General features: G+C 48.8%; 2 protein-coding genes across 5 annotated transcripts in view; one reads left to right on the top strand and one right to left on the bottom strand.

Annotated features, from left to right (window-relative positions):
* The window catches only part of PPP2R3A (protein phosphatase 2 regulatory subunit B''alpha), a 767,863-nt gene that overhangs the window by 592,077 nt on the left and 161,187 nt on the right, over positions 1–14,599 (bottom strand). The gene's annotated exons all lie outside the window — the stretch shown is intronic.
* Positions 1–14,599, top strand: part of VPS8 (VPS8 subunit of CORVET complex) — a 231,457-nt gene that overhangs the window by 138,520 nt on the left and 78,338 nt on the right. For all 4 annotated transcript variants that reach the window (XR_007775959.1, XM_050965339.1, XM_050965340.1 and 1 more), the window contains exon 35: positions 13,391–13,532. Coding sequence is in view for 3 of the 4 variants with exons in the window: in XM_050965339.1 (XP_050821296.1) it covers positions 13,391–13,532 (142 nt within the window). In the remaining variant the exon portion in view is untranslated. The remainder of the gene's footprint in view (positions 1–13,390; positions 13,533–14,599) is intronic.

The raw sequence follows: 14,599 nt of genomic DNA, 5'->3' as shown, positions 1-14,599 counted from the left end.
CTGAAAACTTGCTGCTGCTTCGAGTGATTGCTCCTGTCTATTCTACAGTAAATGTGCATGCTCGCCACATGCACCAGTGCCAGAAGTTTTTCCCTTAGCAGTACCTGTACTGGGGGAGCACCGTGGTGACCCCTGGAGTGGCGCCTGTATATCACTCTATAAGGGGAGCTGCGGGCTCCCCCCACCCTCAGTTCCTTCTTGCGCCAGTGACGGTAGTCAGAACTTTTGTGCTCCAGCTTTGCTGCAACCCTTCTTCTTGACCTTAGTGGTACCATTGTGGATTGTTCTTCAGTGAATAGAGGGGCTCGGGCATGTCCTGTGCCCCAGGCTTCAAGTCGTGGGACTCCTGTCGCCGTTCTATGCCCAGGAGCGACCCTCACGCTGAGTGTCTTCGCTGCCTGGGTGAGACTCACATTAATGACTGTTGCAAGATCTGCAGGTCGTTCAAGCCAAGAACCAAGAAGGAGAGAGACTTCAGGCTTTGAGCTCTCCTGATGGAGTTGGCGTGGACCCCGATGCAGGTGCGCTGATTGGACTTGGCACCGGCCACCATGTTGTCAGTACATAGCACAGCTCCGTTGACTAGCCAGTGCCGCTCTCCTGCCAAAAAGCAAGGGAAGAGTGCGACCTCGCAACGACGCCACGATAAGGACAAGGAGGAGGCTGGTCCCGCACTGAGTAGCCCTCAATCCTCCTCGGGCACTAAGGCTCCGACTCGTGTGGAGCAGAGCAGCCTGCTGGCGTCCACCCAGGCATCCCCACCGGTACGGATGCCGTCGACGCCAGAGGCGGTGCAGGCTGCGACAGACATTATGTCCCTGGCCATCCTGAGTGCTCAACCGGGCATGGGCCCTAGGTCATGAGGCAAGCCCCTTCTGGGTGCCCACCAGACCACTCCAAGCAGCCGCTGTTCCCACTCTGAAGACTCCTCCCCGCACCACTCGGTGCACAGCAGCCGTTCTTCTGCACCAGGACCTGCTAAAGTGGGTGGCTTCCAGCCTCCAGCTGCAGGCCGAGGAGATGGAGGGCCCATCCTATTCCCTCTTTAATGTCCTGTCTCCCTTGGCACTGGGCCATGTGGCCCTACCTCTGCACCAGGGTATTGCCAACATTTCAAACTCCTTGTGGCAAACTCCCACCTCCCTGACCCCAATCTCGAAAAAGGCCGAGAGGAAATAATTTGTGCCAGTGAAGGACCATGAATACTTGTATTCACACTCGAATCCCAACTCACTTGTTGTGGAATTGGTAAACCACAGAGAGCGTCAGGGCCAGCCCGCGCCCACCTCAAAAAATAAAGATGCCAGGAGGCTGGACTCCTTTGGCAGAAAAGTTTATTCATTGGCTAGCTTCCAGCTTCACGTACCCAACCACCAGGCCCTACTCAGCAGGTACAACTTCAACCTGTGGGAGTCCCTGTCTAAATTTGAGCCCCTCCTCCCGGACCAGGACAGGAAGGACTTCAAGGCTCTGTGGGAAGAGGGATTAGGGGCGGCAAAAGTGGCCTTGGAAGCAGTGTCCAATGTGGTGGACATGGTGGCCCGCTTGATGGCTTCGGTGATCCCCATGCGTAGGGTGTCGTGGCTCTTGCTATCTGGTCTGTCCGTGGAGGCGCAATCACTGATGCGGGACCTCCCGTTCGATGGCAAGGCGCTCTTTGTGGACCAGACGGACGTCAGTCTGCATGGGATGAAGGATTCCCGGACCACCCTGAAGATCCTGGGCCTCTATGTCCCTCCGGCTAAGGACAAGGCCAAATTGCTTCCAGCGGTTCAACCTGTGAGGAGCAGATATGAGCCCCCATACAAAAGACCCAGAGACCAGAAGCATCAGTCTCAGCACCAGTCCCACTCTGCCCCGCAGCTTGGGCCCTCTAAGGGCAAGAGGCAAGGAAAGAGGTGGTTTTGACTGTCGGCAGCGGGGCACCAGGACTGTTGCCAGGGAGAGCCCTCCCTCCCCTCCCCGGTTAATAAAGTTTGGTTGTAAAACACAATTATCTGCCTTCCTCAGGCCATGGTCCCACATAACCTTGGACCAATGGATCCTCAGTACCATCTCCAAGGGTTAAGAGTTGCAGTTCACTTCAGCTCCACCAAACCACCTACCATCCGTGATGGACCCAGGAGACGTCTGTCTCCTGCGTCAGGAGGTGGACCGGTTGCTCCACCTAGGATTGATGGAAAAGGGTACTGGTTTCGTTTCAGAGCAAAGGATTCTACTCCCGGTACTTCCTCATCCCGAAGGCAAAAGGGGGTCTCAGGCCTATTCTGGACCTGTGCAACCTGAACAGATTTCTGACCCGTTCCAAGTTCCGCATGGTGTCCTTGGCCTCTATTATCCCCTCCCTAGACCTGGGGGACTGGTACATGGCCCTGGATCTCCAGGACGTGTACTTTCATGTCCATATTTTCAAGGGGCACAGACGCTTCCTCCGATTCATGGTGGGAATGGACCACTACCAATTCACGGTCCTCCCCTTTGGCCTATCCACGGCTCTCAGGGTTTTCACTAAGTGATAGTGGCCTACCTCAGGTGAGAGGGTGTACAAATCTTCCCCTACCTTGACGATTGGCTCCTCAAGGGAGAGTCCCACTGCTAGGTGGAGTCCCACATAGAGCTGCTCCTCTCGACATGCACTGGTCTAGGCCTGGTTGTGAACGAGACCAAATTGACGTTAGTGCCAGTTCAGTGCATAGAGTTCATTAGGGCCCTACTGGACTCCTCCAAGGCCACAGTGTCTCTCCCCCGGGACAGATTCGAGACCCTAAGGGATCTCGTTGCCTCGGTCATGGTGAGGGCATGTCTTCAGATTCTGGGACACATGACGGCATGCACGTACATGGTCCACCGTGCCAGGCTCCGTATGAGGCCCTCCAGTTATGGCTGGCCCCCCAGTTCTCCTAAGCTCGGGATGGTGTGGGCAAGGTTCTGACGGTTCTGCCCCCGATTCTCGCCTCCCTCCTGTGGTGGTCCTGCCTGGGCAATATGTTGCAAGGAGTTCCCTTCATGGAGACCAACTTGTCTGTAGACCTGATGTCCGATGCTTCGGACCTGGGCAAGGGAGCCCACACGGGGAAGGTGCAAATCCAAGGAACCTGGTTGTCTCCGGACTTGCCCCTTCACATAAACGTCAAGGAGCTTAGGGTGGTTCGGTTGGCGTGCGTGGTGTTCCTCATGCACTTCTGTGGCAAAGTGGTCAGAGTCCTCACGGACAACACCGCCGCGATGTACTAGATCAGTAGGCAAGACGGGTCTTGCTCCCTTGCCCTCTGCCAGAAAGCCCTGAACCTATGGGAGTTTTGCATAGCCCACAATATCTCCCTGAGAACGGCTCACCTCCGTGGTCCAGGTTTGCCAGATGGGCGAGTGAGCGGGGAATGTCCCCCTCCACCGCGCCCCTACAGTTTATCCTGGACTACCTCCTATTCCTTAGAGCCCAGGGGCTGGTGTCTGCCTCTGTCAGGGTGCACCTGGCGGCCATATCAGACTTTCACCTGCCGGTGCAAGGCCACTCGGTCTTCTCCCACTCTGACCTCCCGGTTTCTAAAGGGCCTTGACCGCTCGTTCCTGTACGCCAGGCCCCCAGTACTGCAATGGGACCTCAACCTGGTCTTGTCCCGTCTCACAGGATCCCCCTTCGAACCCCTGGCCATGTGTTCCTAGTCGCACCTCTCCTGGAAGGTGGCCTTCCTGGTGGCGATTACGTTGGCAAGACGTGTCTCAGAGCTCAGGGCCTTAACCTCAGAACCCCCCATACGGTTTTCCATAAGGATAGAGTCCAGCTCCGCCCACACCCAACGTTCCTCCCAAAGGTGATCTCTGCCTTCCATACGGAGTAGAGCATCCTGCTTCCCGTGCTCTGTCCCAAGCCCTATTCCTTCGAGGAATGCTGCCTCCACACGCTCGATATGCGTAGGGTGTTGGCTTTTTACCTGGATTGGACTAAACTGTTCCAGAAATCTTCTCAACTCTTTATTGCATTGGTCGAGCAGGCTAAGGGGCAACCCATCTCCACGCTGTGCCTTTTCCGCTGGATCACCTCATGCATACGCATGTGTTATGATTTGGCAGGGATCCCCCTGCCACCTATCATTAGGGCACACTCTGTGAGGGCTCAGGCTCATCAGCTGCCTATGTCGCACATGTTCCCATCCAGGACATTTGTGGGGTGGCCACATGGGCCTCAGTTCACACATTTACTTCGCATTACATGATCGTCTCCCAGTCCAGGGATGACGCTGGGTTTGGCAGGGCGGTGCTTCGTCCCGAACCACTGTGAACTCCTACTCACCTCCAACAGATACTGCTTGGAATCACCTACTGTGGAATACACAGGAGCAATCACTCAAAGAAAGGACAGTTACCTGTTCCATAACTGGCGTTCTTTGAGATGTGTTGCTCCTTTCTATTCCACACCACCTTCCCCTCTGTTGGAGTTGTCCGGCAAGAAGGAACTGAGGGTGGGGGGAGCACGCAGCTCCCCTTGTACCATGCCAGGCAGGCGCCACTCCAGGGGTCGCTGCGGTGCTCCCTCAGTACGAGTAGTGCTAAGAGAAAAACTTCCGGCACCAGTGCACGTGGCGAGCACGCATACCTACTGTGGAATAGACAGGAGCAACACATCTCGAAGAATGCCAATTACAGAACAGGTAACTGTCCTTTTGCCTGTTTTTCTCTTCTGGTTACCAGCAGTCTAAGCTTCTGCTATTGTTCTCTAAAAATCCACAAATTTGTCAGTTACTTTGAGGTGCCCAGAACTGAACACACAATCCTGTACAGTGATAATTCTCGGTTCAGACATTTTCAGTATGAGCATCTGTGTGCTCTAGATGTTTGGCTTGCATATTGATAAACAGGTGTTACTGCCAGCTGGATTTTGACTTTGGCTCTGCTTATGCTACAGTATTGCCGTCAGATTATTGTGATAAATGAGTCCCAATGAAAGGAGAAATTGCACTGGACTTCAATATTTTTCTTGTCAACAGAAATAGGTTTCATAAATCTCCAGGTAATAAACTAATCCAATTTAGCCCTGAAATAGTTAGGAAGTGGCCACTTCCCTCTTAGTCTGATCATAAGCACATACATCACAAGCCATCAACAGGAAGTCACTCTTAAAAGCATAATATCAACTTTTGAATCTGACTGTACAAAATATCTCTACTTCCTGTACAGGACTGACATTCAGCAAGCCACAGTCAGTCCGCAAAGTCTGTCTCTTTGCACTACCTGAATTCCTGCAGCGTTCACATTAGTACAACATGGCTGTGAATGTGAATAAAGTCCATTTGATTCTCTCAGGGCTTCAGCAATATTGCTGGGGGTCCAAAATAATAGAATTAAATGGGTATAATGGATTGATTGCACATGCCAAAAAGATCAATACGGAAAACATAAGTGGGACTCTGTGTGCAGAAGAATGATCCTTAATAGAATTTAAATGAGCCCAGTGACCTCATTTCTGCAACAATCACTACAGAGCAAAGGAGGTGGACGCCCAAGAATTCAGTCACTTTATTGACAATATTCCCCTGACCTGTCCTATTCTTAAAAAATTCTCTCTGAAGAGACCTTAGATTATTGGAGTAGTTTATTATTCATATCACACAAGCTCCTATTGACTATGTTGTGTTGCCAGTGCCGTGGATTTGTGTTTGTGTGTAATGGGGACATACTTCAAAATAAGCTTTAGCAATATAATTTGCACCTTATAAAATAGTGAAACTTTTTTCACAATAGTTTTGTAAATTGATTTGGTTTATTTACTTCAAAAGCCTAATATGCAAGGTTATAACTTAATTTCACGGCTGCTGAACAGTCAAAGAATATCTACAACAGCTGATTTAAACAAAAAAAAATTTTTTTTTTAAATATACAATCTTTGTAGCATGTCAGAAGGAAGAACCATAATTCAAGCCCTTCAAAAACATTTGTCTTTCTCCAATCCATATGAATGTTTATATCCTCTTTCAGGCAGAGGTTTTATTAAAACAGAGATTCCTAGAGGAACAAATGAGTTTAATGTCTCAAATACAAACGTTTTTGTGGCAGCACGTGGGACTAGATTCATCTCCCTGATGTAACTACACTGAAGTTAGGGGAAATACATCAGAGAGATTAATCTGGCCCATATAATTTAGCTAGAGTTGTATTTTAAGCAGGGGCATGGGGGTTAATAGAAATTGTCATGGGAAATTTAAAACCCAGTGCCCTTGTGTCCATGACTGATAAGAAGTGATGGAAAATAGAGCAAAGTGTATATTGCTACAGTTCTCTTATCAAATTTATTATATTTTCATTTTCATTTCCATTTCCTTATCACTTCCCAGGAGAGAGTTTCCATTGCAAACAAGTGTAATGAAATCCATTCATTTGTGATGTGTGTTTGGGCGATGTACCTGCAATGCCTGTTGTTTTCACCAAAACAAAGTGCTGAGAAACATGAACAAATTTGTATGTAAATTTAAGACAGAATTATAAAATCATGTAGGGCTGGAAGGGACCTTGAGACATCACCTAGTCCACCCCTCCCCCTCCATGCTGAGGCAGAGGGGCTGGACTATATTTACATGCTGTGTTAAGTAGTTTGACAGTCTTAACAGATTAATCAACTCAACAGGCTTGGTGTGTGCAGCAAGCCTCTGGCTCAGAGATCTGTGGGAAGGTTCCTGGGGTACCTGTTCCCTTTGAAGAAGGCAGAATCATGGGGTGGGGTGATCTGTCTTCTTCAGCATACTCTTCTTGCCATGGATACTCCATTGTGGTGACCCCCTATGTGCACATCCCTTTTTGGATACATGCTTCTCTTATGTACGGGGGGTCTCCTATATACATTGGGGTTGCATTCTTGAAAAGGGTGATGGATACCAAAACAACACATACCGGGGAATTTTTCTCTAAAAGAAATAATGGAATAAGAGAAGGATGCGTTCACAATTTCACACTCGCCTACAACAATGCTCTTTTCACCTAAACACTGTCCCTTTTTACAGTGACAGGTTCTAAAGTACACATTTTACACACAAAACATTGAATAAAATAATGTAGAACCCTAACACCATTCAAACACAGAAAATTTTAATACAGTATAAAACAGTGTCAATTACGCTAAACTTAGGTAGGGGTGGAGGCTGAGTTTTTTTTGGATGGCTTTTCCGTGGCTGGCTTTTTGGTTGCAGAAGCCTTAAAAAAGGATTTTATTGACATCTACTCTCCTGTATGAATCTTTGAATGGTAGATCTCCCTGTAGCAAGCCACTGCATCTTTGAGAGCCCTGGAGACTTTGGCAGACCATTCATGAAAAGGATCACTGCTCTATATGACTTCCATCATCTCATCCAGCAATCCAAAGAAACGGGAGAGATTCTTTGTCATCAGGCCCATGGCTTCCTGCCCTGCGTCATCGTTGTCATCATTCTTGCTTTCTTTGGATATCTATTGTTGGTCCAGCTCAATCAGTTCCTCATTTGTCAGTTGCTGAGCATGCAACTCCAGCAACTCCTGTACATCCTCCTCCACCTCCTTGAAGCAGACATCCTTCAGCAACTTGACAATTTCTTGCTCAAGAGGAGGAACGGCATCAAATCCCACAAAGCTGTGGCCAACATCTGGCCATGCATGATGCCAAACGCCGTTCATACATTGCAAAGTGTCCTCTTCCTACGACACATCAATGTTTTCCATGCCATTCAAGATGTTATAGGACTTCCAAAACTCCTTTACACTCGGCTTTCCTTCACCTGCCATCTCCTTAATTAGCATGGGAAATGTCCTCCATAGATAGTAACCTTGAATGTGGCCATTACACTCTGGTCCATAGGCTGCAGCAATGATGTGGTGTTGGGTGGCAAAAACAGGACCTTGAGGTTTGGGCAGAGAGCTTCATAGTCCAGTTCATGAGCGCTTGCATTATCTAGCAGAAGGAAAACCTTAAATGCCAAATTTTCCTTCTGACAGTAAACCTTAAATTTATGGACAGCACGGTCTTCGAACCACTCACAGAAAATTCTGCATGTCCTCCAGGCCTTTCTGTATGACTTCCAAATTACGGGGAGACAAGACTTGATGTAGCCCCTCATTGCTCTTGGGTTTTCACTGTGGTAGACAAGCAGGGGCTTCAACTTGTCATTGCCTTCTGCATTTCCCCCAAGCAGAAGGGTTAAGCAGTCTTTTGAGGCTTTGAACCCAGGAGCAGTCTTCTTGTCACGAGAAATGTAAGTCTTGTTGGCATCTTATTCCAGTAAAGGCCTGTCTTGTCAACGTTAAAAACTTGTTTTGCAGAGTAGCCGCCTTCTGAAACAATTGTGTTTAGCTGCCTAGGAAACATTTCAGCTGCTTCTTCATCCACAGTAACTGCTTTTCCTTTGAGTTTTACATTATGTAGATTGGCTCATGCCTGAAATCCATGGAACCACCCACAACTAGCATTGAAGGTCTCCTTTTCTGCTCTTGAGCTCTCTCCTTCTTTCCTTTAGATTGTTATACAAGCTTTTGGCCTTCTCCTGAATCAAGCTTAAACTCGCAGGCATTTTCTTTTCATGGAGGTCATCAATCCAGTCAGCCAGCAAGCATTCAGTTTTCTCCATTGTACTGCTGCTTTGTTTCGTTATCTTCATTGATGACAATTATGTAGCACTTCTAGTGCTTTCACGAATTCGATCAGCACTCTTAGAAATTGAGCATACCATCGAACCAGGCAAACCGACAATACGAGCAATGTCGGCTGCACGTTCACCTCTTTCAATACACTTTATAACATCTAATTTCACTTCTAATGTTACATTTTTGCATTGCCTCTTAAACACGGGCGCACCCTTAACACTTTGAATGTGTTTTGCACTCATAATGGGTACAGGACAGTACTGTACTTGGGGCAGCCCTGTCTCTTCCTGCCTAGTTCCACCCTCTCCTCTGAGTGCCCTGTCCCCACTCCTTCCCGCGCTTCCTGAATGCCACCTAACAGCTGATCACGGCATTCAATAGGCACTGGGAGGGGGAGGAGTTGATCAGCGGCCCTGTGGGCTGCCAGCAGACACAGCTACAGTACTGTACTGTATAATAGGGGAACATGTTCCAATTCATGTCAGTGCTAATCCATGCAAATGACAGATATGCGAATCAGGACCAGCATGAATTGGAATACGTTCCTCTATTGATAAGCGATGGGTATCCGAAGCAACAGATAAGGGAGAGACTTATGCTGGGGGCCCCCTGTATTGCCCTACTGTATGTCCTTTTCCTCCGTGCATGCTCCCTCTTCTCCCTGGAATTGATTCTGAACTCATTTACTATAGTTTTTGCACAGCTTTTTAATCCATTTTTTTTTCCGGCATGCAATTGATCACCTTGGATTGATGGGTACCAGCGCTCATAGAAAGTTGTTATTCAGCTCGAAACTATGCCAAAACTGAGTAATCCTTCCCTTTTCCTTTTCATGGATCCTTAAGGAAAGAAGTCAGCTTCCTCTCAAGGTTGGGAGTCAGAGAACAAATGCCAGCATCACTTCCAGAAAAGGTGTTTGTTCCGGTTTTCTTAGGGTCTGTATCCCATTCTTGAGCCTTGAAGGCAGAACTGGTACCTCTGGAGAATTGATACTGGGATGGTTCCCAGGGGTTCCCAGAGCTGTGAGGCACCTTGCTTCCACCTGCCCTTATCATGAGGAGCCCTTATTAGTGCCTTCTTTGGGTCAGCTCTCCAGCTCCACTGGCCATGGGCAACATAAGCTCACCCACCCAGTGCCCACTCTCTCTCTACAGGTTATCAGTAGGCACACTCCAACCCCCGAGCCCTCCAAGTGTTGGGGTGTCCAGCCCCGATCCACTAGACACTCGCAGTATTAACAGATCCTCAGCTTCCAAAGAAAAGGTACACCCCATCTTACCAGTTCCACTTCACTGGCGGCTGGACCTCTGGACAGTATGTATTGGAGTCCCATTCTCCAGGCCCCAACTGTCAGTGTTTCATTGCAGACATATCAGTCCCTGTAAGAGCTCTCTTTACACATCAGTATGAGGGAACTGAGGGTGGTGAGCCTAGCCTGCCTGGTGTTCCAATCCCACTTGGAGGGCAACTGTGTGTCGGTCCTTACACAGAACACAACAACAGTGTTTTACATAAACAGATAGGACAGAGTGCACTCCTCTTCCCCAGGAATGCCAGGAAGTTCTTTGCCTATGGGAATTCTGCATAGCCCACTTGATCCACCTTGAAGCTTTCTACCTTCTGGGATCGCAGAACAAGTTAACCGATCATCTCAGCAGAGCCTTTCCCAACCATCATGAGTGGTCCATTTGCCCAGACATCATGAGCACCATTTTCCAGAGGTGGGGAACTCCCTAGGTAGACCTATTCATGACAAAGCATGACACGAAGTGTCTTTGGTTCTGCTCCTTCCTAGGTCACATTCCAGGTACGCTCATAAATGCTTTTCTACTCTCTTGGATGGTCCATCTCTTCTATGCATTCTCTCACATCCCTCTCATACACAGAGTCCTGCTGAAGGTCAGAAGGGACAAGGACATGCCTTATCTTGATAGCCCCAGCCCAGCCACATCAGCACTGGTTCACCACCGTCCTACATCTCTTGGTGGACACGCCAATCAGCCTGCCCCGGGTTTCCAGACCTGATCTCTCAGGGCCATCTATGTCATCTGAACTTTTGAGTCTCTTCATCTCATGGCGTGGAAGCTCCATGGCTGAATCCCGCAGAACTGGCATGCTCTGAGCCTGTTTGCAGGGTACTTTTAGGGAACAGGAAACTGTCCACTAGAACCACTTACCTGGAAAAGTGGAAGATATTCTCGATCCGGTCAGCACAAAAGACTATTTTGCCTACTCAGTCAACACTGCCTCTAATCCTAGATTAGCTACTCCACTTGAAACAGCAAGGCCTAACAGTATCATCTGTTAGGGTCCATCTAGCTGCAGTGTCAGCCTTTCACCCAGGGGTGAACAGTTTCTCAAACTTGATCAGTGGCTGTTTCCTTGAGGGATTGGAGGGCTATGCCCTCAGGTATGCCCACCACACTCTCTGTGGGACCTCAACTTGATGTTTGCAAGGCTAACAGGACCCCCATTTGAACCACTGGCAACATGCTCTCTGCTCCACCTGTCCTGGAAGATGACTTTCCTGGTCATATTACTTTGGCTAGAAGGGTCTCAGAGATCCGAGCTCTGACTTTAGAACCACCATACGTAGTTTTCTTCAAGACAAGGTTCAGCAGTGGCCACACCCAGTCTTCATGCCAAAGGTGATCTCACGGTTCCATAGTAACTGCGATAACTTCGTACCTGTCTTCCATCAGAAGCCACAGGCTAACCAGGAAGAGCAGAAACTTTGCTTACTTGATGTTAAGTGTGCACTAGCCTTTTACAGAGAGAGGGCTAAACCGTTTCTGAAATCCACTCAACTTTTCGTAGCTATTGCAGCAGGATGAAAGGCCTGCCAATCTTGGCCCAGAGAATTTCGTTGTGGATCAGTGCCTGTATCGGCACATGCTACGACCTAGGGATGGTCCCAGCTCCTTCACCGACAGCCCATTCTACAGCAGCAGCATTCGTGGCACAAGTCCCAATTAAGGACATATGTAGAGTGGCAACGTAGTCGTCAGTCCACGCTTTGCATCCCACTAGGCCAGTAGTCCCCAAATGTTTTACCGTGCCCCCCCATACCCTGTCTGTGGCCCCGCCCACCTGAGCTGGGACAGGAGAAGGGCCTTAGCTCGGGTTGGTGGGGGGGGACACAGACAGGAGTGAGGAGGCCACACCTGGGGCCGGGGCCAGGACCAGAGCTGGGGCCAGCAGCCAGTGCCCCAGGGGCTGAGACAGATGTGCTCCCTCCCCACTCCCACGGGGGCTGGCCTGTGCCCCAGCCGCACACTCCTGAGTGTTCCTCTGTGCCTCCCTGTGGCGGGGGGGGTGCCGCACAGTTTCGGGACCTCTGCTCTACCCATCACCCAGAAACTAGAGATGATGTGGATTGCAGCCAAGTGGTGTTACAGTCCATCTGCCAATGAACTCTGAACCCTCTCTGCACAACTGCTTGGGAGTCACCTACATTGGAATGTACATGAGCAAGCACTCTAAGAAGAAAAAATCCTTACTAACCTTTCATAACTAACTCTTGTTCTTCAAGATGTGTTCCTCATGTCCATTCCAAACCCTCCCCCACCTTCATGGTCCTCTGTCAGACTTAACTGGCAAGAAGGAACTGAAGGGGCAGCGTGTCATCGGGGGCGCAACTTCAGAGGGCACCAGAGTTGACCCAACATACTACTGAGGGAAAAACTTTCCAGTGGCGGTGCTCAGGTCGAGCACACACTTACATTGAAATGGACATGAGCAACACATCTCTAACAGAATCCAGCTCAGACTCCCACAGCTGCAATGGCTCTGCAATGCCAAAAGTGGTACAAGTATTTTTGGTCGGAATGTAGGTAGGAATTACTCTGAATACACATGGAAAGCAAACCAATAAATAAGTTGCCACTTCTACAGCATAGTATTTCTAATCATAATCACACTAGGAGAGCTGTAGCCATATAAGGTCCTTTTACCTGTGCTGCGCAGCGCATTCTCATCCTAGAGTGCACTGCTATGCTCTACTACCTGCACCAATGACTTCCTGTCCTCTTTTCCACTTCCACTCCTTGCTGCTGGCTTGGACCACTTACTTCACAGTTCTATATGTGTACATATTCACTATGAGGACAATAATCTGGAATTCAGTAACTAGGGAATGAGCCGATCTTCATTGCCATTGATGTTCTTATCCTGCCCTCGCCACTCTAGTGACTGACCACCTTCTGGTTCTGCACTAAGTGATGTGGCTAACATCGGTCACCTGTGTTTTTTCTCTTTCCTTCCCAACTACTAGTTTTTTATTCTTCATGGCGGCTGTGTTTACGTGTGTGTGTGTGTGTATGTGTTTACATGTGTGTTTACTGAAGGCAGGTTGAACAAGTGTGATGTGTAATTGGAACAGAAAGTGGTGACATTTGAGGTACCTCTCTTTTCCTGGGGAGCTTGTTCCACATCTGGGACTAGGCCCTGAGGAAAGCTTCATCTCTGGCACAGATGAGCTTTTACGTTTGGGATGGACAGTTTCAGTGTGCCCGAGGAGTGGAGTTATTGACCCTGGTCTTCATCCTGGAGCTTCAGATGACCTTTTAGGTTACTGGGCTCAAACCACAGAACTTCTTGGGAAGGACAGAGTTCTTGAATTTGATACTGTTCTGTAGGGGAACCATTATATAGGACAGCTGTTCTTCAGGTTTAGTTCTGGGTTTGTAACCTGTATTTTGTCGGCTGCATGTAGCCTTTTACTTTCATCTAACATGTCTACTGCTTGACTGAGATACAATAGCAATTAAAATTCCTGTCTGTGTTCCAGGGAAGGTATCAATCAGGACATGCTACAAATATCTCCCTGTGTCACTGAACAGTTCATTGAGTTGTTGTGTCACTACAGTCCTGACCAGGTTTTAGAGACACTGCAGGTTCTGGAGTTCTACAGACTGGAAGAGACCATTCAGGTAAGGCTGGTACACCGTGAGTGCTCATCTACATTCAGTCAGATTTTAGTAAAGTTATTTAAACTTAGTTAAATGCAGTTCCTGTCAAATGAATTTCTGTCATGTTTAGGCAGTCAGCATGGACAAGACAAACAGAGCTATACTCCAAGCTAAGCTCCAGTCTAAGTCACAATTATATTAGCCTAGTTCTTAATTGTCATTCTCACATGGTTGGGAAATAAAGAAAAATTGGGAAACACTGTAGAATCTGATTCTAATGTGCTTTCGCCCTATTCATGATGTTGCCTGTGTGATGTGAGAGAGCAGTTTAACTGCTGCTGTATTTAAAACTTAACTTACTAATTTCCAAATTCAGTTCTTAGCTCAATGAGGAGAGAATCTAAGTCTTCAGAATGGAATCTTTACCTCTGTCATTTGGTTAGATCAGGGGTGGGCAAACTTTTTGGCCTGACGGCCAGATCGGGGAATAGAAATTGTATGGCAGGCCATGAATGCTCACAGAATTGGGGTTGGGGTGCAGGAGGGTACTCTGGGCTGGGACTGAGGGGTTTGGAGATCAGGAGGGAGGATCAGGAGTGGGGCACAGGGGGTTGGGGCTTGAGGAGAGGCTCAGTGGGTGCAGGCTCTGAATGGTGCTTTCCTCAAGTGGCTCCCAGAAGCAGTGGCATGTCCCTTCTCCAGCTCCTATGCGGAGGTGCAGCTAGGTGCCTCTGCACGCTGCCTCATCCACAGGCACTGCCTGCAACTCCCATTGGAGTACATAGGAGCTGGAGCGGTGCCATGTCGTGGCTTCTGGGAGCCGCATGGTGCGGCCCCGACCCTGCGCCCTTGCCGGAGCAGGGCCGAGCCACCTGATGCATCCCCCGACCCAGTGCTCTGGCCGGAGCAGGGCTGAGCCACCTGATGAGGCCCCTTACCCAGTGTCAGAGCGAGGCCGAGCCATGTTTGCCCACCCCTGGGTTAGATCTTGTGTAAAAGCGGTTGTTTTAGGGAATGTCTTTCATGCCAATACAATCAGATTGCAGTCTCTTTCATATATAAACATACAAACATTCACATTCTAATGG

The sequence above is a fragment of the Gopherus flavomarginatus genome, chromosome 8 (genome assembly GCF_025201925.1).
Source record: "Gopherus flavomarginatus isolate rGopFla2 chromosome 8, rGopFla2.mat.asm, whole genome shotgun sequence".
Lineage (NCBI taxonomy): Eukaryota > Metazoa > Chordata > Testudines > Testudinidae > Gopherus > Gopherus flavomarginatus.
The sequence above is the reverse complement of the archived record's forward strand: the minus strand, read 5'-3'. Positions and strand labels throughout refer to the sequence as shown.